The 22,500-nt window shown below is 45.3% G+C and overlaps 1 protein-coding gene across 1 annotated transcript; it reads left to right on the top strand.

The window, feature by feature from the left end:
* Positions 1-11,656: 11,656 nt before the first annotated feature.
* On the top strand, positions 11,657-20,841 carry LOC308160336 (caspase recruitment domain-containing protein 19-like; the record flags this gene model as incomplete). Its single annotated transcript, XM_080534253.1, has 4 exons — positions 11,657-11,663; positions 12,608-12,753; positions 13,630-13,786; positions 20,837-20,841. 4 exons carry the CDS (start codon positions 11,657-11,659, stop codon positions 20,839-20,841), a joined length of 315 nt encoding a protein of 104 aa, XP_080390379.1.
* Positions 20,842-22,500: the final 1,659 nt, after the last annotated feature.

The following is a 22,500-nucleotide window of genomic DNA, read 5'->3' as shown; positions in this document are numbered from 1 at the left end:
GGTTCCCTTCAACTAAGGTGTTAGCTTCAAAGGCCCTGGAACAGCCTCCTGGGAGACATGCAGTCTGTTCGTTCACAGGAAAGCACAGCAGCGCTGCTTACATTTATTGCAATATTTAGGAAAATTAGTGTAAAGACACTTCCTGAAACCGAATGCAAACACAACTTCAAAGAGAAACCCCAGCGACGCACAATGCATTTTAAGAGCTTTTAGGCAGTCCTCCCTCCCTCTACATGTAGGCCTGTCCCATTGGGCTGACTGTGCCTCTCACCCACAGGCAGACTCAGCACACTGCGGGGAAGGAAACTCTACCCCTATGGCTTAGCATCTTCTATTCAACTCAATACATACTTTATTCGTCCCTGTGGGCCAATTAAGAAGGGTATCCTCAGAGCACGTGAACACAGTTACCGCTATTGTGATACAGTATACAATGCATGCAGCACTGGATAGACAGATACACAGGCTGGAATTACACTCAGATTTCAAACAGAAGTCAGACACTTGGAACAGTGACACAACTAAATGTGTAGGGCGAGGGGTGGGTGTTGGTGTGAAGTTCCTTTTCCTTTGGAACGTTGCTTAGTTAGACAGTGTGTTTGTAAACGTTTTTGTCATCCATTATGTCATTGCATCTATGATTCAAATTCTAACTGCTTGAGAGTAATACTGTCAGTCAGACAGGATACACAAGTACTGTCTCCATTTGAACAGAATGTGTCGTGCATCTCAGTGTAAGGAAAGCTACTCTGAAAATATATTTAACTCAATTATCAATTACTTTGAAAGGGAACAAGTACAAACTACACTGAAGCTACCCTTGAGAGAAATGTAGTTTGTCAAACTAAAGCTACTTTGAAAAACTAGTCCATATGACAGAAACTGAACAATCGAAACTCTCTGAAATCAGGTGACAAACAGGTGAGGTGGAGCAAAAGTGGGGAGACAGGAAGCAGTGAAAGAATAAATTGTAGGTACATTAAGGTTCAAGGCCTGGAATAATAGTTAAATTCCTATTTCATTTGTTTTGTTTTGGAGGGAAAATGTAGTGAGTAGTTACAGTATGTCACTACCCTTACATGGCTAGTAGTTCACACTGCTTAGAGTTGTATTTAGTTTAACTGCCACCAAGCTACAGCTAAATAGTTATACTCATTGAGCAACATGAAGTGGAACTCCCTAACACTGCGTCTGAGGTGATGGACGTGGTTTCAGGGCTGAACATTCACTTATCAACCAGAGCACAACACCCTTATACACTTCCTGCATTCTCAATGACGATGAGTCAATACAGACTACTTGCAAGTATGCTTTATTAATGTAGACTTCCAAGAGTTCCAAAATGTGTGTTAGTGTATGTGTGTACACGTGCGTGCGTGTGTGTCTCTTCTACCAACTGCACCTCTCTCTTTAAAACTTGAAATGTAGAGGACTAAAACTCTCTCTGCAACATAAGGTTTTTTCCAAGGAAAACTTTACTTTCATGTCTCTTTGACCTTAAGTCACAAGGTAACTGTTGTTCTGAATTAATGCAGCATCAATCATTACAAACATTATTTTTCCCTCAGTCTACAACGCTGACGTCTCGTCTTCTAATGAAGCCCCCGTTGGTTTGTGCAGAGGATAGGTCTTGGACTCTCTTTGCTACGAGGGCATCGCTCTTGGCTGACTGAATGACATGTTCTATTAATAAAGCTGTCAGATGAGCAATATAATAGAGCTAAATGATTTACACTGTCCTAGCACCAGTTAACATAGTTTACCACTAAGCTAATTGAACTATGACACATGAAAAAAATCTACTATGACACAAAAGGAGAAGCAGGAAGAAGAAGAAGAAGAAAAACACTCCTTTGAAGAGGAACAGTGGATTCTAACCATTTTGTTCAGGACAAAAAGGTTATTATGTTGATTGAGATAGAGTGGAGATAGAGTGTATAGACCCAGCATGTTCAGATACTGGGGGTGGGGGACGGGGGGGACAGCACCCACGTAATTCATGCAAATACCCCTCTGCACAGCACTCAAGATGTGACTTCCTAGTGTCTGCACAGCACACAAGATGTGACTCCCCCAAGTGTTTAACAACCATGTATATTAATATTAATATATTATGAATTAATAACATTTAACAACCATGCATATTAATTACATAATGGCAGAAATGCTGTGGAGTAATTCTGTTTAGCCCTGTGCTGTTCAGATCAGCTTAGAATTAAAACATACAATAAACATTAATCATATTACCTTGATGAGTGAATTCATTTTGTATTCCGTTATAAAAAAATCACTGCTGAAGGGCTTAGAGCAGTTCTACGAGTCTTATGACAAAGGTCAAAGGTTATGTGTTTCAAATCCCTGCCATGCAGCTGTTGTGACATCATGTCACGCAATGTGAATTCCCCAACAGCCCAGCCTTGTAGGCTAGATATAATAATCGGGCTAAATTACAAAGCATCTGTTCAAATCAGTGATGGAGGAAGGAATACTTAGTAGTCAATTCTGTGTACAGGATGTACTGTAAAACAGGCCCTAGGGTGCCACGGGCAGGGTTGCCAACCTGGCAGGAGTTAGATTTTGATGCTACCACCCACGCGTATGTGCAAAGCGTGTGTGAGAGTTGGCAACCCTGCACAGGTGTTATGTCAATACAATGGTCACAGTGGTAAACCCAATCAAAACCTTCCAACCCTCTATCATCAGCCTTGAGACATACAGTACAGGCCAAAAGTTTGGACACACCTTCTCATTCAATGTGTTTCCTTTATTTTCATGACTATTTACATTGTAGATTCTCACTGAAGGCATCAAAACTATGAATGAACACATGTGGAATGATGTACTTAACAAAAAAGTGTGAAATAACTCTAAATATGTCTTATATTTTAGATTCCTCAAAGTAGCCACCCTTTGCTTTTTTGTTGTTAATAAAATATATTTTTGTTGTTGTTAATAAAATATATAATAAAAATATTATATATATAATAACATATTATTAACACATATTATATTTAATATTATTATAATATATTTTATTAACAACAAAAAAGCAAAGGGTGGCTACTTTGAGGAATCTAAAATATAAGACATATTTAGAGTTATTTCACACTTTATTGTTAAGTACATCATTCCACATGTGTTCATTCATAGTTTTGATGCCTTCAGTGAGAATCTACAATGTACCAAATAGTCATGAAAATAAAGGAAACGCATTGAATGAGAAGGTGTGTCCAAACTTTTGGCCTGTACTGTATATACATAGGCTACTGTACATACTGTCGTTTAAGAAAGATAATAACGTTGCCACTTTAAACTACTACCTAGGTTGTTATGCCTGAGTCTAGTTTGCTCTTCACAGTTACCTCCAACACACTTGACTAGACAAGACAGACAAAGGCGGGGCAATGTGAAAGAATCACCTCGTGTGCCCCCACACACACACACACACACACACACACACACACACACACACACACACACACACACACACACACACACACACACACACACACACACACACACACACACACACACACACACACACACACACACACACACACAGCAGAAACTCCAGATGCCAGGAGGAACTAGCTGTGTTAACCCTTCGCCCTCGCCGCCCTGGTAAACAAAGCTCATTACGAGCTTTTAAACCTGGTGACATTTGATCAGACAGACTCTCTCCACCGCCAGAAGAGAGACGGTCAGTGTGGCTAACGCACCCAGACTACTGTAACCTACTAGGGACAGTCTGGGACAGTCAAGCCATGCCGTCTTCAGCTCAGCGCGACAAGACAACGCACTGATGAGATGTGAAGAGATGTGAGAGAGCTGCAGGCTTGCGGGGAGAACTGTGCGCTCTCAACATCACTGTGAGAGAGGGGAGGCAAATTGATATATATATGTAAAAAGAATATATATACGAAAAAGATCGTATAGATACGGCTCCAGCATCGCAGTCTAGAACGGATCCAAAGCATCTTCTTGGGGGGTCATCTCGTCGTTTTTACGCGCGCCCCAGGAAGGAAAGAACGCCGGCCGTTTGGACATATCGTGACGTTAGAATTATAAGGTTCTATCTTCTATCTCCATTTTTGTCAAAATTGAGTTTGTTACATAATCTGATCCATTAGGTGTTTATTAACGCCTGTGTGGTGTTATTTTTAAAAATGTTGACATTTTTGAGTTAGTAATTCATAAAATACAAAGGTTCCATCTCACAGAACATAATGGAATGTAAAAACTTTGACGCTCAATATCTCTGAACTACCCTAAACGGAGATAGAACCTTCTCATTCTAAGCTCACGATATCCCGACCATGTCAACGGCAACAGCTTCGGTGGTCGATGTGTCCAAGACAGTTTTCCCCAACGAAAACCGAGGCTACAATCATTCAGGTAAGTGAGTGAGTTAAAAGCGCAACCCAACTGTTTGTTTTGAGAGAGAAAATCACAAATATATCTGTGACAATAACGGTCTCTCCCGTTCATGATTACTGGCGGCACGGGGTTCCCGTTATTTTTCCACCGTTTAAATCATAACAAGGTTAGATCTATAGATCATTGGTGTTTAACATTGTATTTTCTAAATGAATGTAATGTCCTGTAGTAGCCTTTGCCCTAACACATTTGATTTTACGCCCAAGTCATTATCGCCTAGTTTCTCTGTGCAGCAGAGCAGGTGAGAAACGACACTCCTGAAGTCAACCTGGAAAGATATTCTCTATCTGTGCCCTCTTTGGCTGTCGCTTTGGGAAAACCATGTTAGGTCCATGTAGAAGTCTCTGTGGAAAGGACTCCAATCAAAAGGGACAACCAAACCTAATTTTAGAAGAATAATGTGTATTGTAGGCTATAGCAGCCAGGGCCTGCACCTGTGCCTTCATTAGGGCATGCAATAGAGGAAGGAAGAAGGCAGCGAGAAGTGAGACTGTATTCTTAAAATAGATCACATGTGAACTTTGAAGGCGCAGGTGGCTTACCCTGTTTTTTAGTTTCACACTCTGCCAGCTAACAATATGATGGTGTTGTGCTACAATTATGCACAGCTTGTGTGTACACACACACACACACACACACACACACACACACACACACACACACGCACACACACACATGCTTGCACACACGCATGCATGCACACCCGCACACACACACACACACGCACACACACACATGCTTGCACACACGCATGCATGCACACCCGCACACCCGCACACACACACACACACACACACACACACACACACACACACACACACACACACACACACACACACATACACACACACACACACACACACACACATACACACACAGACGCACTCACAGAGGTTATATAAAAAGGATGCTCTGTGCTGACTTGCTTGTGTGTCCTTGTAAATGAATGTGCATTTTTTTCTGTGGATTTGTCAGAGTGGTGGTGCGGCTGTTTCATCTTTGGAATGATGGCCTTGACAGCCCAAGTAGCACCACAGTCTGTTCTGGTAACTCCGCCTCAGTCTTCTCCAACTCAGCCCAGTCCTCCTCTCTCACACTGACACACTCATGATCTCTTTGATCAGAAACCTCTGAGTCAGAGACTGCAGGGGAGCGTTCTCCATCTGTCTGGGATAAATAACGATGGCTTATGTCTCCATCTCTCTCTTTGTTGCTCTGTCTCTCCCTCGCACTCTCTCTGTCTCTTTGTCTTTCTCTCTCTCTGTCCCTCTAATGTCTAACTCTCTCCAAATCTATCTATCTAACTCTTTCTCAGTATTATAAAGTACAAAAACACATCCGTATATTAGAGATTTGATCCATCCTTCATATTACAGGCCAGGTAATTGTTTCCAATTCAAGTGCTGTTTCAGAGAGCCATGATGTAGCCTAGGGTAATTATGTGAACATGAGGGACCTCTTGCGGTGGCAGAAAGACACTACATCAATTATTATGTTGATAACTAATTCCCAATGGGGACCTTTTACCAATTATTTCTTTTGTCGTAGCCACCAGAGGAAATTGCATGAAATGATGAGCAGGAAATGCATCAAATAAATAAGTCACAGCAGAATTTTAATGAAAATACATTAACCATATCTTTCAATTGTGACTGAACTGGGGCTGTTGTTGTCCCTCCCCCCCATCCACCCCCGCCCCCCCCAATAAACCAGATGATCTCGGCTTTTTCTTGGCTGAAGTTGACCAGACTCTTCTCCTCCTTCCTCATGCCTTTGGAAAGACCGGTATTGACACTCATGCGGATGAGGACAGTGTTATTCTGGAGAGATTACCCCAGAAGGCCCATAGTTCGGCATGCAGGACTGCCATTCCACAGAGCTCTCACTGGGAGCCTCTTTCCTGCAGTAATGTGCTGAGTATGATAACCAGCTGTTTAACATCGCTCCAGATGGGCTGTGTGTTTCCGCCAGGCGAACAGGCCTTTTGTTTAATGATTTATCACATTTCCTGCTTTGATACTGTCAGCATCAGATGCAGCAAACCGCAGGGTTTCGGGGGGGGAGTGTGCTGTGGTCTCGCTATGCCGAGCAGCCCCAACAGGGGTTCGATTGCTGAATGCAGGGTAACGATTGTGCCACACTGAACGGCTGCAGACACTATTCTGTCTTTTGTGCGCTCGAGATTTCTCTGAAAACTTTTATTGCGCCTTGCAGCTTTTCCATTCTGAAAGGTCATTCTGTTCATCATAAAACATGCATTGATGCAGGTGGAGTTTGAATTTCATGCGCATGTCTCAAGTTAGATTTGCGGTTGATTCGGTCCCTATTACCCTCCCTACTACACATAGAAGTGAATGTTCTGATCAGTGTATTCCTCCTTCATCCCAATTGGTTTCCACACATATAAAGAACAGTGACATCCATACAGCAGCATATACTGTCCATACACGCTGGGCCCCAGGGAATACAGCAGTCAGTGGTCTGTGGTCTGTGGTAGAGCATTGCGCTAACAACACTTAGGTTGTGGGTTCATTTCATTTCCTGCTGGGACCATACTGAAATATATGTTACGGTACATGTGGGAATACGGTACATGTGGGAAAACTACGGTTAGGGTTAGGTGCTAGGGTGACTTGGTACATGCTGGCATGTCTAACCCTAACCTTAACACTAGCACCTAACCCTAACCCTAGTTTTCCCACATGTACCGTATTCCCACATGTACCGTAACATATGCACTCACTGAAGTGTAAGTCTTACATGATATTATTATAGTCACCCTCTCCCCTCTCCTCCCCCCAGGCCAGTGCACCCCTATGCCCCTGCCAGCCCTGGGCACCCAGAGGATCGTCCAGGGCAACGGCACCAGCGTGGGCACGGTCATCTCCCTGCAGTGCCCGTCCAGACACCAGCTGGTGGGCGGGGTGGTCTGCGTCTTGGGCAGCAACAGTACCCTGTGGTCCGGGGACGTACCTTGGTGCAAACGTAAGTACTAGTAGTGGTCGTTTATTTCTGTCCTTTTTTTGTGTATGAACATAAAAAAAAGAATTGTTTATTGCCATGCAATCAAATTGTCAGTCAATTGTTGTAATTTTGTTTTTTCAGCCATAGTTGGCGCCCCTGCAGCAATTAGGGGTTAAGTGCCTCGCTAAAGGGCACATGCAGCTCCCTCCTGAGGCAGGGATCGAACTAGAGACTTTCCCGATTGCTAGCCGGCATTTGATGAAATGTACTGTAAAAGTATAGTAAACGTACTGTAGACATACTGTAGATAGAAGGAGCATACAAAGAGTTGTTATCTAATGTTATCTACAAGATCATACTGCAGGTGATAGTCCTTAAAGGGGCACTTCAGATTTATTTTACCTCATATTCTTTATCTCCAGGTGCTGTACCAGTATCTACATGACAGCAGCTGGTGAAACCGGGAACAAGTCGGCAACCGACGAACCGTTCAGACTTTTATTCTGAAAAATGTAATTAAATGTCAACGTTGTTGAAAATCAATGACACACTCGCTAGTCAAGCCAAAATATTGCAATACAATGGATTCGGTGAATAATCCCCACTACTACCTAGTTAGTGTAGAGTAGTGGGGATTACTCACCGAATCCATTGCATTGCAATGTTTTTTTTCAGAATAAAAGTCAGAACACTTAGATTGGTTGGTGACTTGTTCCCGGTTTCACCAGCTGCTGTCGTATATGTGAAAACGACAATAAGTCATGTAGCACAATGCCACAGATGTCGCAAGTTTTGAGGGAGCGTGCAATTGGCAGGAATGTCCACCAGAGCTGTTTCCCGTGAATTGAATGTTCATTTCTCTACCATAAGCCATCTCCAAAGGCATTTCCGAGAATTGGAATTGGAAACGACTTTGGAAACGGCTTATTGTAGAGAAATGAACATTACATTTACCGGCAACAGCTCTGGTGGACATTCCTGGAGTCAGCATGCCGATTGCACACTCCCTCAAAACTTGCGATATCTGTAGCATTGTGCTGTGTGATAAAACTGCACATTTTAGAGTGGCCTTTTATTGTGACCAGCCTAAGGCACATCTGTGCAATAATCATGCTGTCTAATCAGCATCTGGATATGCCACACCTGTCAGGTGGATGGATTATCTCGGCAAAGGAGAAGCGCTCACTAACACAGATTTAAACAAATTTGAGAACACAATTTGAGAGAAATAGGCCTTTTGTGTACATAGTAAAAGTGTTAGGTCTTTGATTTCAACCCATGAAAAATTGGAGCAAAAACAAAAGTGTTGTGTTTATATTTTTGTTTTAGTGTAGTAAGTTGAAGTGGATGTGGGGACATGGAAGATTACAGAACCAAATGTAGCAATCAAAACACAACAAAGCCTGCCAGTGCAGCGCTTCCAGAATCGTTTTTGAAATATTCATAGATGTTCTTTTTATAAATGTTCTAAGCCGCTTAACGTGAATCATATTTGTATTTGATGAAGCACACAAGGCATAGTCACACTGTTGATAAGAAAATACGAGGAGAGTCCTCCCTCTCTCTCTCCCTTTTAGACTTCATCAGGAGGTCCACTCGGCTGGCCAGTCGGCGGCTGAGTGAGTCTGGACACAAGCGTAATTTTAAACTTTTTTTTAAACTTTTTTTCTTTACCCATGAATTATGGATGATGCTGAGCTGGAGTTGTCCTCTTGAGCGAGTCTATCTGAAGGGGACGGGAGGGAGGGAGAAAAGTAATCGTTCAGAAGGCATTGAGTGGAAAAAGTGCATGGGACTGCAAAAGTTCCCCCAGAGCCATCTCTGCGTCTTCCAAGAAGATGGATACGTATTTGAGATTATTTGATGTGCTCTCTCTTGCCACGGGCAATGTCACGCGCGGATGTTGACACGTTCAATTACTATTACCGAGAGTGAGTGTCGTCGTCCATTAAAATGGAATACATTACACCGGAAAAGGCAGTCGATGAGATGATATTCCATTGCGTACAGCAAATGTATAATTCATATCGGTTTCTGATTATGACAGAGCCGTGTGATTGAGAGTAGATGAGACAGTATATATATATATACAACACGATACAGTAGCCTCTCCGCTGGGAAAAAACCCAACATCTTTTTTCTCATATCTCTGTTTCATCGTATTTTCTCCCTGCTCTCCTTCCCCCTCCCCCCCCCCACCCCCGCCACCCCACCCTCCAGCGGTGCCCCAGTATGAGGACTTTGGGTTCCATGTGGCAGTGGTGGCCTCCATTGTGAGCTGTGCCATCATCCTCCTCATGTCCATGGCCTTCATCACCTGTTGTCTGCTCGACTGTGTGAGGAAGGAGGAGAGGAAAAAAGTGGAGAGGTGAGAGGAGAGGAGAGGGATGGATGGAGAGAGAGGGTGAAAGACAGGGAGAAAGACACTGTGTGAGGACAGAAGGAGAAAGAGGAGAGGAGAGAAGAGAAAGAAAGAGAGGAGAGTAGAAAATAACTATTTCGCCAGTTTGATTACATTCTGTATCTCTGTTCTCTCTTGCTGCCACTCGGTATTGACTCATAACATTGATTCACTCCAGTGACAGTTTTTTTCCGTCACCAGGGAAACGGATCTGTGGCACAAGCTGGAGCGCGGGGACCAGGAGAACAGGCCCTCTCATCCCAGCCACAAATGCAGAAACAACAATAACAACACCAAAGAGAAGGCAAGGCCATTCAGAGACAAACGTGATCCTGGCCTGTATGACCCCAGAAGACTTAGCGGGTGAGAACATACACACAAAAAAACTAAGAGACACACACACACGCACGCTCACGCACGCTCACGCACGCACACACACACACACACACACACACACACACACACACACACACACACACAAAGACATAAACAAGAAGTTCAATATTCCTGCTTCTGTCTCTTCTCCAGAGGTTCTCAGCAGTACCCTTATTCTCTGAGTGGTCAGGCCTCTACCTTCGGCCCTGCTCCGCCATCAGCTCCTCTCCCCTGCAGGGGGTACGACCAGCTCGTCCAGCCCCACAACCCGGCTCTGCCTCAGAACCTAGGCCTACTCCAAATCCCTGTCACGGGCCTAGGCCAGGGGTTGGGCCTGGTGAGCCATCCACTTCTGGAGGACTCCTACAGGATGTGCAGGCTCCCCGTCTATGGCCAGGAACGCTCTGTACGGGTCATATCCGTATGAGGTCACAACCAGGAAGTGACCAGACATAGACAACAACAGAGGGATATGGATGATAAACTGAACATCAACCAGGAAACTATAATGGATTGGACCAACTGAATAGTGACCAAGCCATAACTGCTACTGTGTCCACAGGGCATTGGTGAGGAGTCAGTGAGACACTGACTCCATACCATAGGACCAAATGACCTTTAGATTGACCACTTGACCACTCATTCAATGACAAGGCAGCATTGCAGATATCAGATGAGCACGTGTGCCTTAAACACAGACCCCACGGACACTCCCTTCAGAAGAGGAGAGTTTTTGCACTTTTTGGGGAGGACAGCCTTATTACGTAGGAATCACTTGTTTAGCTGTTTTTGCCAGATTGCTCCTGGAAATGTACAGTGGTAGACATAGTAAATATCTCACTCTAAAAGGGAATGTATCTGAGCCATGAAACTGAGGGCTTCTGTATCTTTGATGTCTGAGTCTTTGAGAGAAAGCTGACGACAGTAAAGCATGGTTGATACGAATAATGACCTTGCTCTCAGAGAGGAGCAGCTTTTATGCCTTCGGTGGTTCAAGGGATAGCATGTTGTCCAGTTCTTTATGCTGTTGTACTATAGGCTTCATGCTTATTGATGAATCTTCATGGAACACAAACATGTTATATATATATATATATATATATATATATATAAGGCTAATGTAGCCCTACAATTGGAATGTAAAGAGAATTTTAATAGATTTGTTTTATATTTTACTATGAGTACTGTATGACAATTGTTCAAGTTGATTAGTGTCCTTCGAAATGGATGACACTTAATAAAAGGATTTGACTTTGATATGATCTCTTGGAAGTATCTGCCCCGTATTATCTGAGTACTACTCTATCTCTATGTCACTTGGGACAAGACTGTTAGGGGCAGCACTGCCCATGCCCAGATCAGCTGGACCGGAGACAGGGCGGTGTCATGGGACGATCGAAACATTAGGAAGAGCAGGAAGTTGCCGAAGAGGCGGTCATCGGTCAAGAAAGGGGAGAAATACCTCCTCTAATCTCTTCCATGGCAGGTTTGTGAATTTCAATCAAATGTTCGGAGTTTTGGTAACGTGCGGGTCAAGCCCTCTACACGTCTATAAGTCACCCGCTGTCGCATTGATGTCGCCACGCTAAAACGACCTGTTGCTTGCTGACCTCCGCAATAATACTGTAACTAATAACTAAATGTCATTCGACCTAGGTATTATAAATTATAGGACAACACAGAAATGGTCGCAAAATGCCTTCAAATTGTGTTCTAAAATGTCTAGTATTTTGAAATCCGTATAAAATCTAATTGTTTTGATACCAGCCATTGGTTTTGCTTTCATGCGTTCTTGCTCTGACTAGCGTACTATGCAGAACTGTTTATGCACATTTAACACGCGCGAAAAGGAGAGAATGTAAACATTGTTTCTCGTCTACAAGGCGCCACTTGTCATGAGCTTCATCAGTCCCTTGCGTGGCCAAAGCTTTATTCATCGTTCTAAAACGGGACCATAATAAGCCTCTTAAGCATTTTTTGTCTAAGGTAAGGACGAATGCCAACTCTAGCTTACAGGGGTATAATTAGACTGTAGACAGCAACTAAGCCATAATAGGGGGGCTAGAATAACAATATCTTCCAGCATTAGAACTGTCTCTTTAATGCCCTGATCTGGGCTGAAGTGGCAGGCATTGGTGCAGTGCTGTGTCTTCCTGGATCTATAGGAAGAGACTTTGGAAGAGATCATTGCCGCCCCCCCCCCCACACACACACACACACCTCATTTATGGCCTCCTGAGGACTTCGCCCATTATTGCAATGAAAGAGAGTGTGTGTGTGTGTGTGTGTGTGTGTGTGTGTGTGTGTGTGTGTGGAGTGTGAGTGTGAGTGTGAGTGTGAGTGTGAGTGTGAGTGTGAGTGTGAGTGTGAGTGTGTGACCAAAAATCACATACTGTTCATTTGTCCTGTATTGACTCCCTCCTGGGTCAGACTCGGATGGCTACCGGGAGCAGCTCCAGAGGGACTCCCAGTTCCTGTGCTCAGAGCGGCGGATGGACACGGAGCTGGTGGACAAGCTGGTCCTGCAGCTCAACAGGATCTACCCTCAGATACTGAATGACAAGGAGGCCCAGAGAGTAAGTCATGAGTTAGAGACAGAGACAGAGACAGAGACAGAGACAGAGACAGAGACAGAGACAGGGACAGGGACAGGGACAGGGACAGAATATTCAGAGGCAGAATTAGTTCTTAAATCTTAAGGAACGACGTAATGTATATTTTGGTCTAGTCAGCCATAGTCGGCGCCCCTGGAGCAATTAGGGGTTAAGTGCCTTGCTCAAGGGCACAACGGGAGTGGTAGGTACCTTAGATATGATGCCAGCAACCCTCCAGTCACCAGCTCACATCCGGCTCCCTTCTGAGGTGAGGATCGAACCAGCGACCAGCGACCTTCCGATTGTTAGCCGGGTCTCTCTAGGCTACCTGCTGCCCCCCATCATCCATACCGGTCCCGGGGTGTCTGAGTTGTACAGGGAGAACAGTGTGGACAGTTGACAGTACCGCAATGCCTGTGTGAGGGTTTGTACAACCAGTCACACTTGTTCACACAATATTACCGTAATCAGAATCAGATTCAAAATCAAGTATGAGAGAGTAAAATTCCTAGGATTCGGTTCCTTGACATTGTAGAGAGAAAAAAGGCAATAGTTATAATAACTTTTTAAAATAAGGCAAGAGACAATAGAGTAATAAAATAATAACAAATAATAGAAATAGAATAATATACAGTGGTGTTTACATACGGATTATGCTGTGATGTGTACTTATATGAATGTAGGCATACATAAGGATGAAGTGGTTGGCGTGGCAGACAACATGATATGATACAGATATGTATACCTACATTCATATAAGTACACATCATTTTATGTTTCTTGTTATGTTTTATTTGATGTTATTTTTTATTTGATATTATGATACAACGGTATTCATATTGTGTCCTCCTGCCGCAGTTCCGGAATCTGGGCCTGCCCAGGGTGGAGCGGCTGTCTGCCCTCCTGGTGCACCTGCAGGGGAAGGGCGAGGAGGCGTGTCACGAGTTCTACAGGGGGCTCCACATCCACGCCGAGGACGTCTACTTCAGTCTGCCCACCAGAGTCAGTCGCAGAGGTACTAGGGCTGACGAGAGGGACGCTGTCCTCTCCTCTCTCTCTCTGTCTGTCTTAGGCTGCGTTCGTAAATTCGCTCTGGAAGTCTGATCAGCACTCATGGAATGCCTCTTGTCCGATCAAATGACATGGTCTTTTTATGACGTTGAACCCAGTGTGCGCTCCGGGCGCTCTCGGAGCGAATTCACGAACGCAAACGTAGTCTGTCTCTTATAGATAGATAGATAGATAGATAGATAGACTTTATTTGTCATTGTTACAGTACAGGTACCAAACAACGAAATTTAGGAGGGGAGGCTCCCCTGGTGTTTAAGAAAGGAAAAAGAAACACATTTTGGAAAAAGCATAGATGCATAAAATCACAAGAAGATAAGGAGCTGGTTTACATCAATAGAGGCTATGTACACAATCCACTGTACTATACTGCACAGATAGTCAACTAGGGTTGTCATATTGCACAAGAAAGTATTTTTTCACATTTTTTTAAAGTGTCACAGTTTGCAGGCTTGAAAATGTACATGTTTGTGCCTCAGCACTAGCTGCCATTACAATCCGTCCGGACTTGTCCTGGGCCCAGAACTTAGGCCTTTTCTGTGTTCAGGGCCTTGACGGCCCTGTGGTAGAAGCTGTCCTTCAGTCTGTTTGTCCTAGCGGCCGGGGTCCTGTACCTCCTGTTCGAGGGCAGCTTGACAAAGTGTTCGTGCCCAGGGTGGGTCAGGTCCTTGGAGATCTTGGAGGCCCTCCTGAGACAGCGTGTTTCGTACAGCTCCTTCAGAGAGGGGAGGGTGGCGCCGGTGATCCCCTGTGCTGTTCTCACGACTCTCTGTAGATCGTTTCTCTCCGCTGCCGTGCAGCTGTGGTACCAGTTGGAGATGCCGAAGGTGAGGATGCTCTCCACTGCGCCGTGGTAGAAGGCCACCAGCATCTCCTGCTTGCTGTGTTGTTTCTTGAGGCATCTCAGGGTGTATAGCCGCTGTTGTGCCCTCTTGATGGTGCCTTTAGTGTTGTCCTTCCAGGCCAGGTCATCCCGTATGATGTGTCCCAGGAAACGGAGGTTTGAGACCATCTCTACGCTCTCTCCGTCGATGAGCAGGGGCAGGATCTCGGACTTTTTCCTCCTGTAGTCTACGATGAGTTCCTGGGTCTTTGACTTGTTTAGCAGCAGGTTGTTTACCTTGCACAGCTTGCTCAATTGCTCTACCTCATCCCTGTACGCCGCCTCGTCCCCCCCCGAGATACATCCCACCACGGTGGTGTCGTCTGCAAACTTTACGATGTAGTTGCTGGGGTGGATGGGGGTGAAGTCGTGGGTGTAGAGGTTGTAGAGGATGAGGCTTAGCACGCAGCCCTGGGGTGACCCAGTGCTGAGGCTGAGGGCTGTGGAGGTGTGGGGGCCCACCCGCACCCTCTGGGGGCGGTTGGTCAGGAAGTCCTTGATCCACGCACATATAGAGTGTGATAGACCCAGGTCTAGTAGTTTGGTCACTAGCCTGTCTGGAAGGATGGTGTTAAAGGCGGAGCTGAAGTCCACGAAGAGCAGTCTCGCGTAGCTGTTTCCCCTCTCCAGGTGGGATAGAGTGGCGTGGAGAGTCGTCGCTATGGCGTCCTCTGTGGACCTGTGGGCTCTGTAGGCGAACTGGTATGGATCCAGGTTGGGCGGGAGGCGTGTGAGTATGTGGGCCCGGACTAGTTTCTCGAAGCACTTCATGATGATTGGTGTGAGTGCCACCGGGCGGTAGTCGTTTAGGCAGCTCACCGTGCTTTTCTTCGGGACTGGGATGATAGTTGAGGTTTTCAGGCAGGGTGGGACGGTGGCCTGGGACAGGGACTGGTTAAAGATGTTGGTGAAAACCCCGGCCAGCTGGTCGGCGCAGTCTCTCAGCACCCGTCCCAGGACGCCATCCGGCCCCGAGGCTTTCCTGGGGTCCACCGCCTTCAGTACGCGTCTCACCTCGTGCTCTGTGAGGGTGAGGCTGCTGAGAGCTGGAGAGAGTGGTGTCTGTGTTGTGGTTACCTCCGTTCGCCCCTCGTCGAACCGGGCGTAGAAGGTGTTCAGCTTTCCCGCCAGCAGGGGGTCGTCCTCTGCGGCTGTGAGCCTGTTGGCTCTGAAGTTTGTCATCTGCTGAACCCCCTGCCACATCCGCCTGGAGTCGTTGCTCAGGAGGCATTCCTCAATCTTCTCTCTGTGCTCTGCCTTGGCCGCTTTGATGCCGCGCTTTAGGTTGGCCCTGGTGGAGCTGTACAGCGGTGTGCGCTTCCCTGCGAAGAAGGCGTTTTCCCTCTCATTTAACAGTTTTTGGACCTTCCCAGTCATCCATGGCTTCGTGTTGGGGTAGACCCGGACCCGTTTGTCCACGGTGACTGAGTTGGTGCAGTTCACTATGTGGTTCAGAACCGACGACGTGTACTGTTCCAGGTCCTCATGCTCATATTCCTGCCATAGGGTGTCATTTAGGCAGATCTGCAGTGGAGCGGACCCTTCTGGCCAGGTTCTGACAGTCTTAGTGGTGGTGGGAGCACTTTTCCCCATTGTGGTGTATGCAGGAATCAGGAGGATTGACACATGGTCAGACATGCCTAGATGAGCTAGCGGACTAGCCTTGTAAGCACGTTTGATGTTGGTGTATACCTTATCCAGTGTTTTTTCTCCTCTCGTTGCACATTTTATATGCTGGTAGAACTTGGGTAGTACTGCCTTCAGGTCGACATGATTAAAGTCCCCCGCTATGATGTGGATAGCCTGTGGATCAGTACTTTGTTGGCTACTAATGACGTCGTATAGTCGCGCCAATGCTACTTTGCTGTCTGAGCTAGGTGCAATATACACACATGTAATTAGCACCGCGTTAAACTCCCTAGGCAGGTATGTGGGTCGGCATTTAACAGTCAAGTATTCTAGGTCTGGTGAGCAGTGGCTACTTACAGTTTTCGTGTTTAAGCACCAGCTATCCTTCGTCGATATTATGATCCCACCTCCTCTTGACTTACCGCTAAGCTCCGTGCGGTCAGCGCGATGAAGCGTTCGGCCCTCTAAGCTAACGTTAGCGTCCACAATGTTGTCGTTTAGCCAGGTTTCGGTCAGAATAATCACACAGCTATCCCCTACGATGCTGTTTTTTGCCACCTGTAGTCTCAGTTCATCCATCTTATTTGTCAGGGATCTGACATTTGAGAGGAAAATGCTTGGAATAGCTGGCTTGTTTGGGCTTCTCCTTAGCCTTTCTAGCAGGCCTCCCCTCCGGCCTCGCTTTTTCCTACGATCCCGCCGCCGGCGTCTCCGCCTCAGGGAGGGGACTGTGAACCAGGGCTCTCCCGGTAGCCTGGCTATGTCCGTGTCAATGTTGTAGTGCTCCAGGAAATCCGCCCTAACTATCCTGTCGTTTTGCGTGCCGACTTCTAATAAGTCGAGCCTGCTGTAGGTACTATATACATAACTGTTCCCTATAAGTACTAAAAAAAGAGTGAACATATAAAGGTAATTAAAAACACAAAGAAACACCAGTGTGGTCGCCCCCCTAGCCTCAGCGTCTAAGCGCGCGGCCATCTCTTGTCTCTAGCTCTCTCTTCTCTACCGCTCCCTCTCTCTCACACACACACGCACACATACACACACACACACACACACGCACACATACACACACACACACACGCGTACACACACATTCTCATCCTCAATCACTACCCCTCTAACACTGCTGAGATGAGGTGAGGTGAGAGGAGTATGTCTGGGTTGACCAACCTGAATAGACCGGAGGAACATTAGCTAAATCTGACCAGACACCAGATTACTCTATCTGCTCTTACCAGCACTGTTAATGGTTATCCAGTTAACAGAGAGAGAGAGAGAGAGAGAGAGAGAGAGAGAGAGAGAGAGAGAGAGAATAGAGAGCGAGAGAATAGAGAGCGAGACAGCCAATGGTCTTGACTAATATACTGCAGTATAAAGTGGTTTAGCTGATTATAGTACATTGTGTTGTGTCCAATGCTAATGCCTGCCTGTGTTTGTTTGCTGTGCCGTGGAGACTGACTAACTGTGTTCCTCTGTTCTAGAGACCGCAGATCCAAGACCGCAGACTTACACTGTCACTGACCGCAGAGAGAGACATGCGCTTAATGACAGGGGTAAATCTAATCCCCCTCACTACTGCACTAATGACTTTAAAATGCACATGTGATGCTATCGATCATTGATATGTAGTTATTGTCATCTCCTGTCAGTAGTATGCTACAGGACATGAAATTAACTTTTTGGTCTACCAGCCAAGGTAGTCTGGTGTATGAGGACAGTCACCAGCCACTCTGATTGGTGATTTTATACCAGCTAAAATAATTGTTTTACCAAAATAAGGGCAAAAAACCCCACATGAGCCTGATTTCTGATGTGTCGAAAATGACTCCCTGCACAGAATGAACCTCCAGTAGTAAGTCAGCTTTAAGGCTTTAAGTCTCGTCCCTCTAACAGTCGGTCGGTAGCGGCGGTGTCAGTCAGCTGGAGCATGGAGAACTCCATCAGCGCCAGGAGAGTTGTCTCGGTTTTGAATTAACAGTCACCTCGTCCCCTGGCCCTTCAGGCCGGAATTGTCTGGGAACGGGACTAAATCAACGGTGACCATAATTGCGACCCGCTCCAATGCGGCGGATTTAAATTCAAGCATAGTGTTTGAGTTCCATTGTTGGCTACCTGCCAAAGTGGCCGGTAAGATTGGCAGATTTACCTGCCGATGCCAAAAATGACCAGCATTTGGCTGCTGTATATTTCCTGCCCTGGTATGCAACACGCTGTGTATTTCACCTGTGTTGTATGAATTTGTAGGGACTTAGCAGGGCTGCATGGTTTCAGAAAGCATTTTTTTGATAGCAGGCTTTTGCGCTCATCCAAGCTGTAAATGCACCTCAACCAAACTTTGTTAAGCGTGACCCTTTAACATTTGGTACCACAATGTGGTCGCTTGTGGGCCTCACAGGACTGCCATTCATGGTCCAATTAGATCCAGCGCTCTACTTGTGTGACTCAGATGTCAGAGATGTCAGCTCACATTTACATTGACATTCTTTACATTCAGCAGACACTTTTATCCAAAGCGACTTAACAACTAGTACGTTTGTCTAACGTAAGTGAATCGTCAACCCCTCACGTGTCGTCAACCCCTACGACGAACCACCTCCTCTGTCCTGCACCTCTTTAAAAAAATAAACTTGGCTGTGCTTTACTGTGGGACAAAGGTAACGCTATACAGGGAAATGGGTCATCCGTGGGTGTATTTAGCTCTAATGAACCAACAACTCCCAATCACATGCTTGATACCATCCCTCATTCCATTCATTAGTGAGCCCCGTCTCCTCCGATTTCGGCCTCCACAGCTGTACATGTACAGTATGGAAGGATAAAGGAGAAAGGCTATGCTTTCTTTGGCTATCCTGGGTCTATTGTACTGTGGTTCTCTGTACCTTAATGAGGTTACCCAGCCAGCATTCCTTTCAGTTTCTCTCCATTAAGGTGATTAGATCGTGTTTAGATAGATAGATAGATAGAGCCCTGCTGTATTTTCCTCTACCTTGACATTTTAATTGTCTTACCGTATTGACCTGGTTCTGGGCTCTCTCTCTCTCTCTCTCTCTCTCTCTCTCTCTCTCTCTCTCTCTCTCTCTCTCTCTCTCTCTCTCTCTCTCTCTCTCTCTCTCTCTCTCCCTCTCTCCTCTCTCTCTCTCTCTCTCTCTCTCTCTCTCTCTCTCTCTCTCTCTCTCTCTCCAGGACCCTTGTTCTTCCTGAGTTGTTTCAGCCTTGCAGTGGGCTTAGCCCTGCTCTATTACTATGGAGGTGAGTCCTTCTGATTTGTAGAACAGCTTTTCCCACATTTAGAGACCTTATGGATGCGTGAGTGAAAGAACCATTACTGTTTCAGGCCTGTGGCCTTAACGCACAAATCACAGCAAAGTCCTTCTCTCCCTGTTCCTCCCACCCCCCCTTCCCTACTTCTGTCTCCTTCCCCCCCCTCTCTCTCTCTGTTGTTTAGAGAGTAAGGTATTGGGCGGTACTTCTATCCTGGGATATTCAGGGCTGAGCGGTGGGGCTTGTGAGGTTCGGATGTCCTAGGCCAAGGATGGATCCAGAAAACAATAATGCCATACAGGGGGAGAAATGCAACACATTTAAACTGTGGGGAAGTGCAAAACAAAAAAAAACACTTGCAATGCCAAACTTTTACCAGCAGAGGGAGTTATAATAAGGTGCTATTTTAAAGGTTGTCCTGTATATACTGTACTGTACATAGTATTTGACTGGTTATCTCCTAACGTTTCAAAGTGGAAATCCGATTTTATCAATTTTATATATACAGTATTCGTATATGAAGACACCATAGTGCCTCTATGCTCTTTGTAAGAGTATCAACAGGCCTATCAGATTTGAAACACCTTAACGCCACAGGGAAAACATTACATCATTTATACCTTCAGTATTTGAATCTTAGTGAGGGGCTAAACTTTGTATTGTAGTTCTCCAGCTCACTCCAAAGGGATGGCCTTTTTTTCTGAGGTAGAGATGTGTTCTCCACACAAGGAGTGGAGTAAGTCGAGAGCAGATTAAGTCGATACTGTACCTCAGTTAGAACAGAGAAGTAAAACCTAAATAGCTTTGTTGTTTGAACGGTAACAGCACTGTCACGCTGCTGCACACACTACAGTTAAACATCTGGTCTGTCACCACATAGACACACTTCCACTGACCTCACCAACACTCACTCAGTTCAGTGCTTTCTCACGCTGTGATCGACTGCTGGCCAAGAGTCTAATACACCACCATGGGTTGTTTTCCACAAATGAGTTGCACAGTCAAGACATGGGTCTGCTAATGGAAGCACTTATTCCTCCCTGCGGTCACCAGAAAATTGCAGAATATTGCCTTAATAAACTGGCTGAACTGTCTTAAAGTATCATCTCATTGTGCTTTCTTTTTGTTTACAGAAAATGTGACTAAAATGGACAGGAAATGCCTTAAATAATGTGCAGTACAGCAATCTGTTATCTGTTTCTGTTTCTCTTCAGACCTCAGTCTGACCTTTTCGATTGCATTGTGCCAAAAACATTCAGGAGGAAAAGACTTAAGACTTAGAAATGAAAACACACATTTGTTCCTTTATTTTAAAATGAGTAAGAAAAAAAACAAACACCATTCTGGATATCAGTATAAACAAAGAATGTTCTGAAACCAGCAGCATACAGTACATATCGGTCTACACAGATGCAAAACCATTGCTAATATGAGTTACAGGACTGCTTTGTACATGTTTAAGAGCAAATAAGTCATTCTGACCTAGTGCCTAGTCATTCTGACCTAGTGCCATGTTGGGAAACTGGAGTGAAGGGAACACTGTCATTTATATTTGGACTGGAGTATTTTTCAGGTACTGGAAGACAAACTGGTTTTCATTCTGCTACCAGAGCAGGAGGTAGATGGGCTGTTAGAGACAGTAAAGTGGTAACTGACGACATACATACAGTAGCTCCACAAGGCTCATCTGATTGTTTCATATCTTGCAGCAGCAAGGGCGTAGGTTTGCATATGGACGATAGGGACATGTCCCTCCCATTATCTTTGGAGTGAAGTCATATTACATCATTCCGATGCTATGTCCCTACCAATGTTGAGACCAAACCTACGCCCTTGACCAGCGGTGTCTAGGGGGAAGGGCCATAGGCTGACTGAGATGTTAGATTCCTCCTCTCTGATTTGACCCTACCCATCGACAACTGTAGCAATGCCAGGCCGGTCCTCTGTGGCTACATTGGTAGAGTGTGGCCCTAACAACGCTTAGGTTGTGGGTTCGATTCCCGCTAGGACCGTATAATACTGAACAATGTACAGTCACTGCAATGTAAGTCACTTTGGAGTGACTTTAAAAGTGTCAGCTAAATGGCATAAAAAAAAAAAAGCTCTGGCTTTGGTTGAAAAACATGAAGACAACCACTAGAGGGAGCTCCTCCCCTAGCTTTGAGGCTTCTATATAGAATGATGGAATGTGCTGCTATGTGGATCAAATAGAGCACCCAAGTAACTGAATACTCTCATTCATTTCTAATGGAGATCAAACAGGGTGGTGAACAGACTGCAGAGATACTGCAACTTTCATGAGTTAATTTAATAATAAACCCCAAAATAAGGGTCCTATCATCTTCGACAGTGAGTGGAAATGACTGCTGTTGTGTATTCTAGATTTCCTCTTTTGAGAACGATCTCATCACAGCTATTTTTAAAAACACCCCAAGTGAAGGTGTGTATTTCCTCAAATTACATCACTGTAAATTGTTGACGGTTGCTCTCTGAGGTAGATTGCTGGTGTCTTCTCAGGAGCTTTGCAGGCAGTGAGCATATTCGTTTTCTCTCTCCGTTCCTGTCTGTGAAGAGGTGGAGGAGAGCTGGGAGGTAGGGGGAGGTGAGGAGTTAAGTTGTTGAGGGGTGTTAAGAGGGGGGTTGGGGAGGGGTGTCACCAAGGTGATTCATCTGGCTGAATCCTAGCATCCACAGTCCCAGAGAACAGCTATTAATAGTCCCCACTTCAAAAGATCTGCAGCGATGATGCAGTTTGTCTGAATTTAAAAGAAGATCCTTCAATTGTTTATTTCCTTTCCAGAGTCAGCTTCCACTAACTCAGGGATACAGAGTCGGAGCCAGGGATGAGAGCCACACGGTGTCTGTGTATAGATCCATCCATAGTT

The sequence above is a fragment of the Nansenia antarctica genome (genome assembly GCF_963989245.1).
Source record: "Nansenia antarctica genome assembly, chromosome: 6".
In the NCBI taxonomy this organism is placed as follows: Eukaryota; Metazoa; Chordata; class Actinopteri; order Argentiniformes; family Microstomatidae; genus Nansenia; species Nansenia antarctica.
The sequence above is the reverse complement of the archived record's forward strand: the minus strand, read 5'-3'. Positions and strand labels throughout refer to the sequence as shown.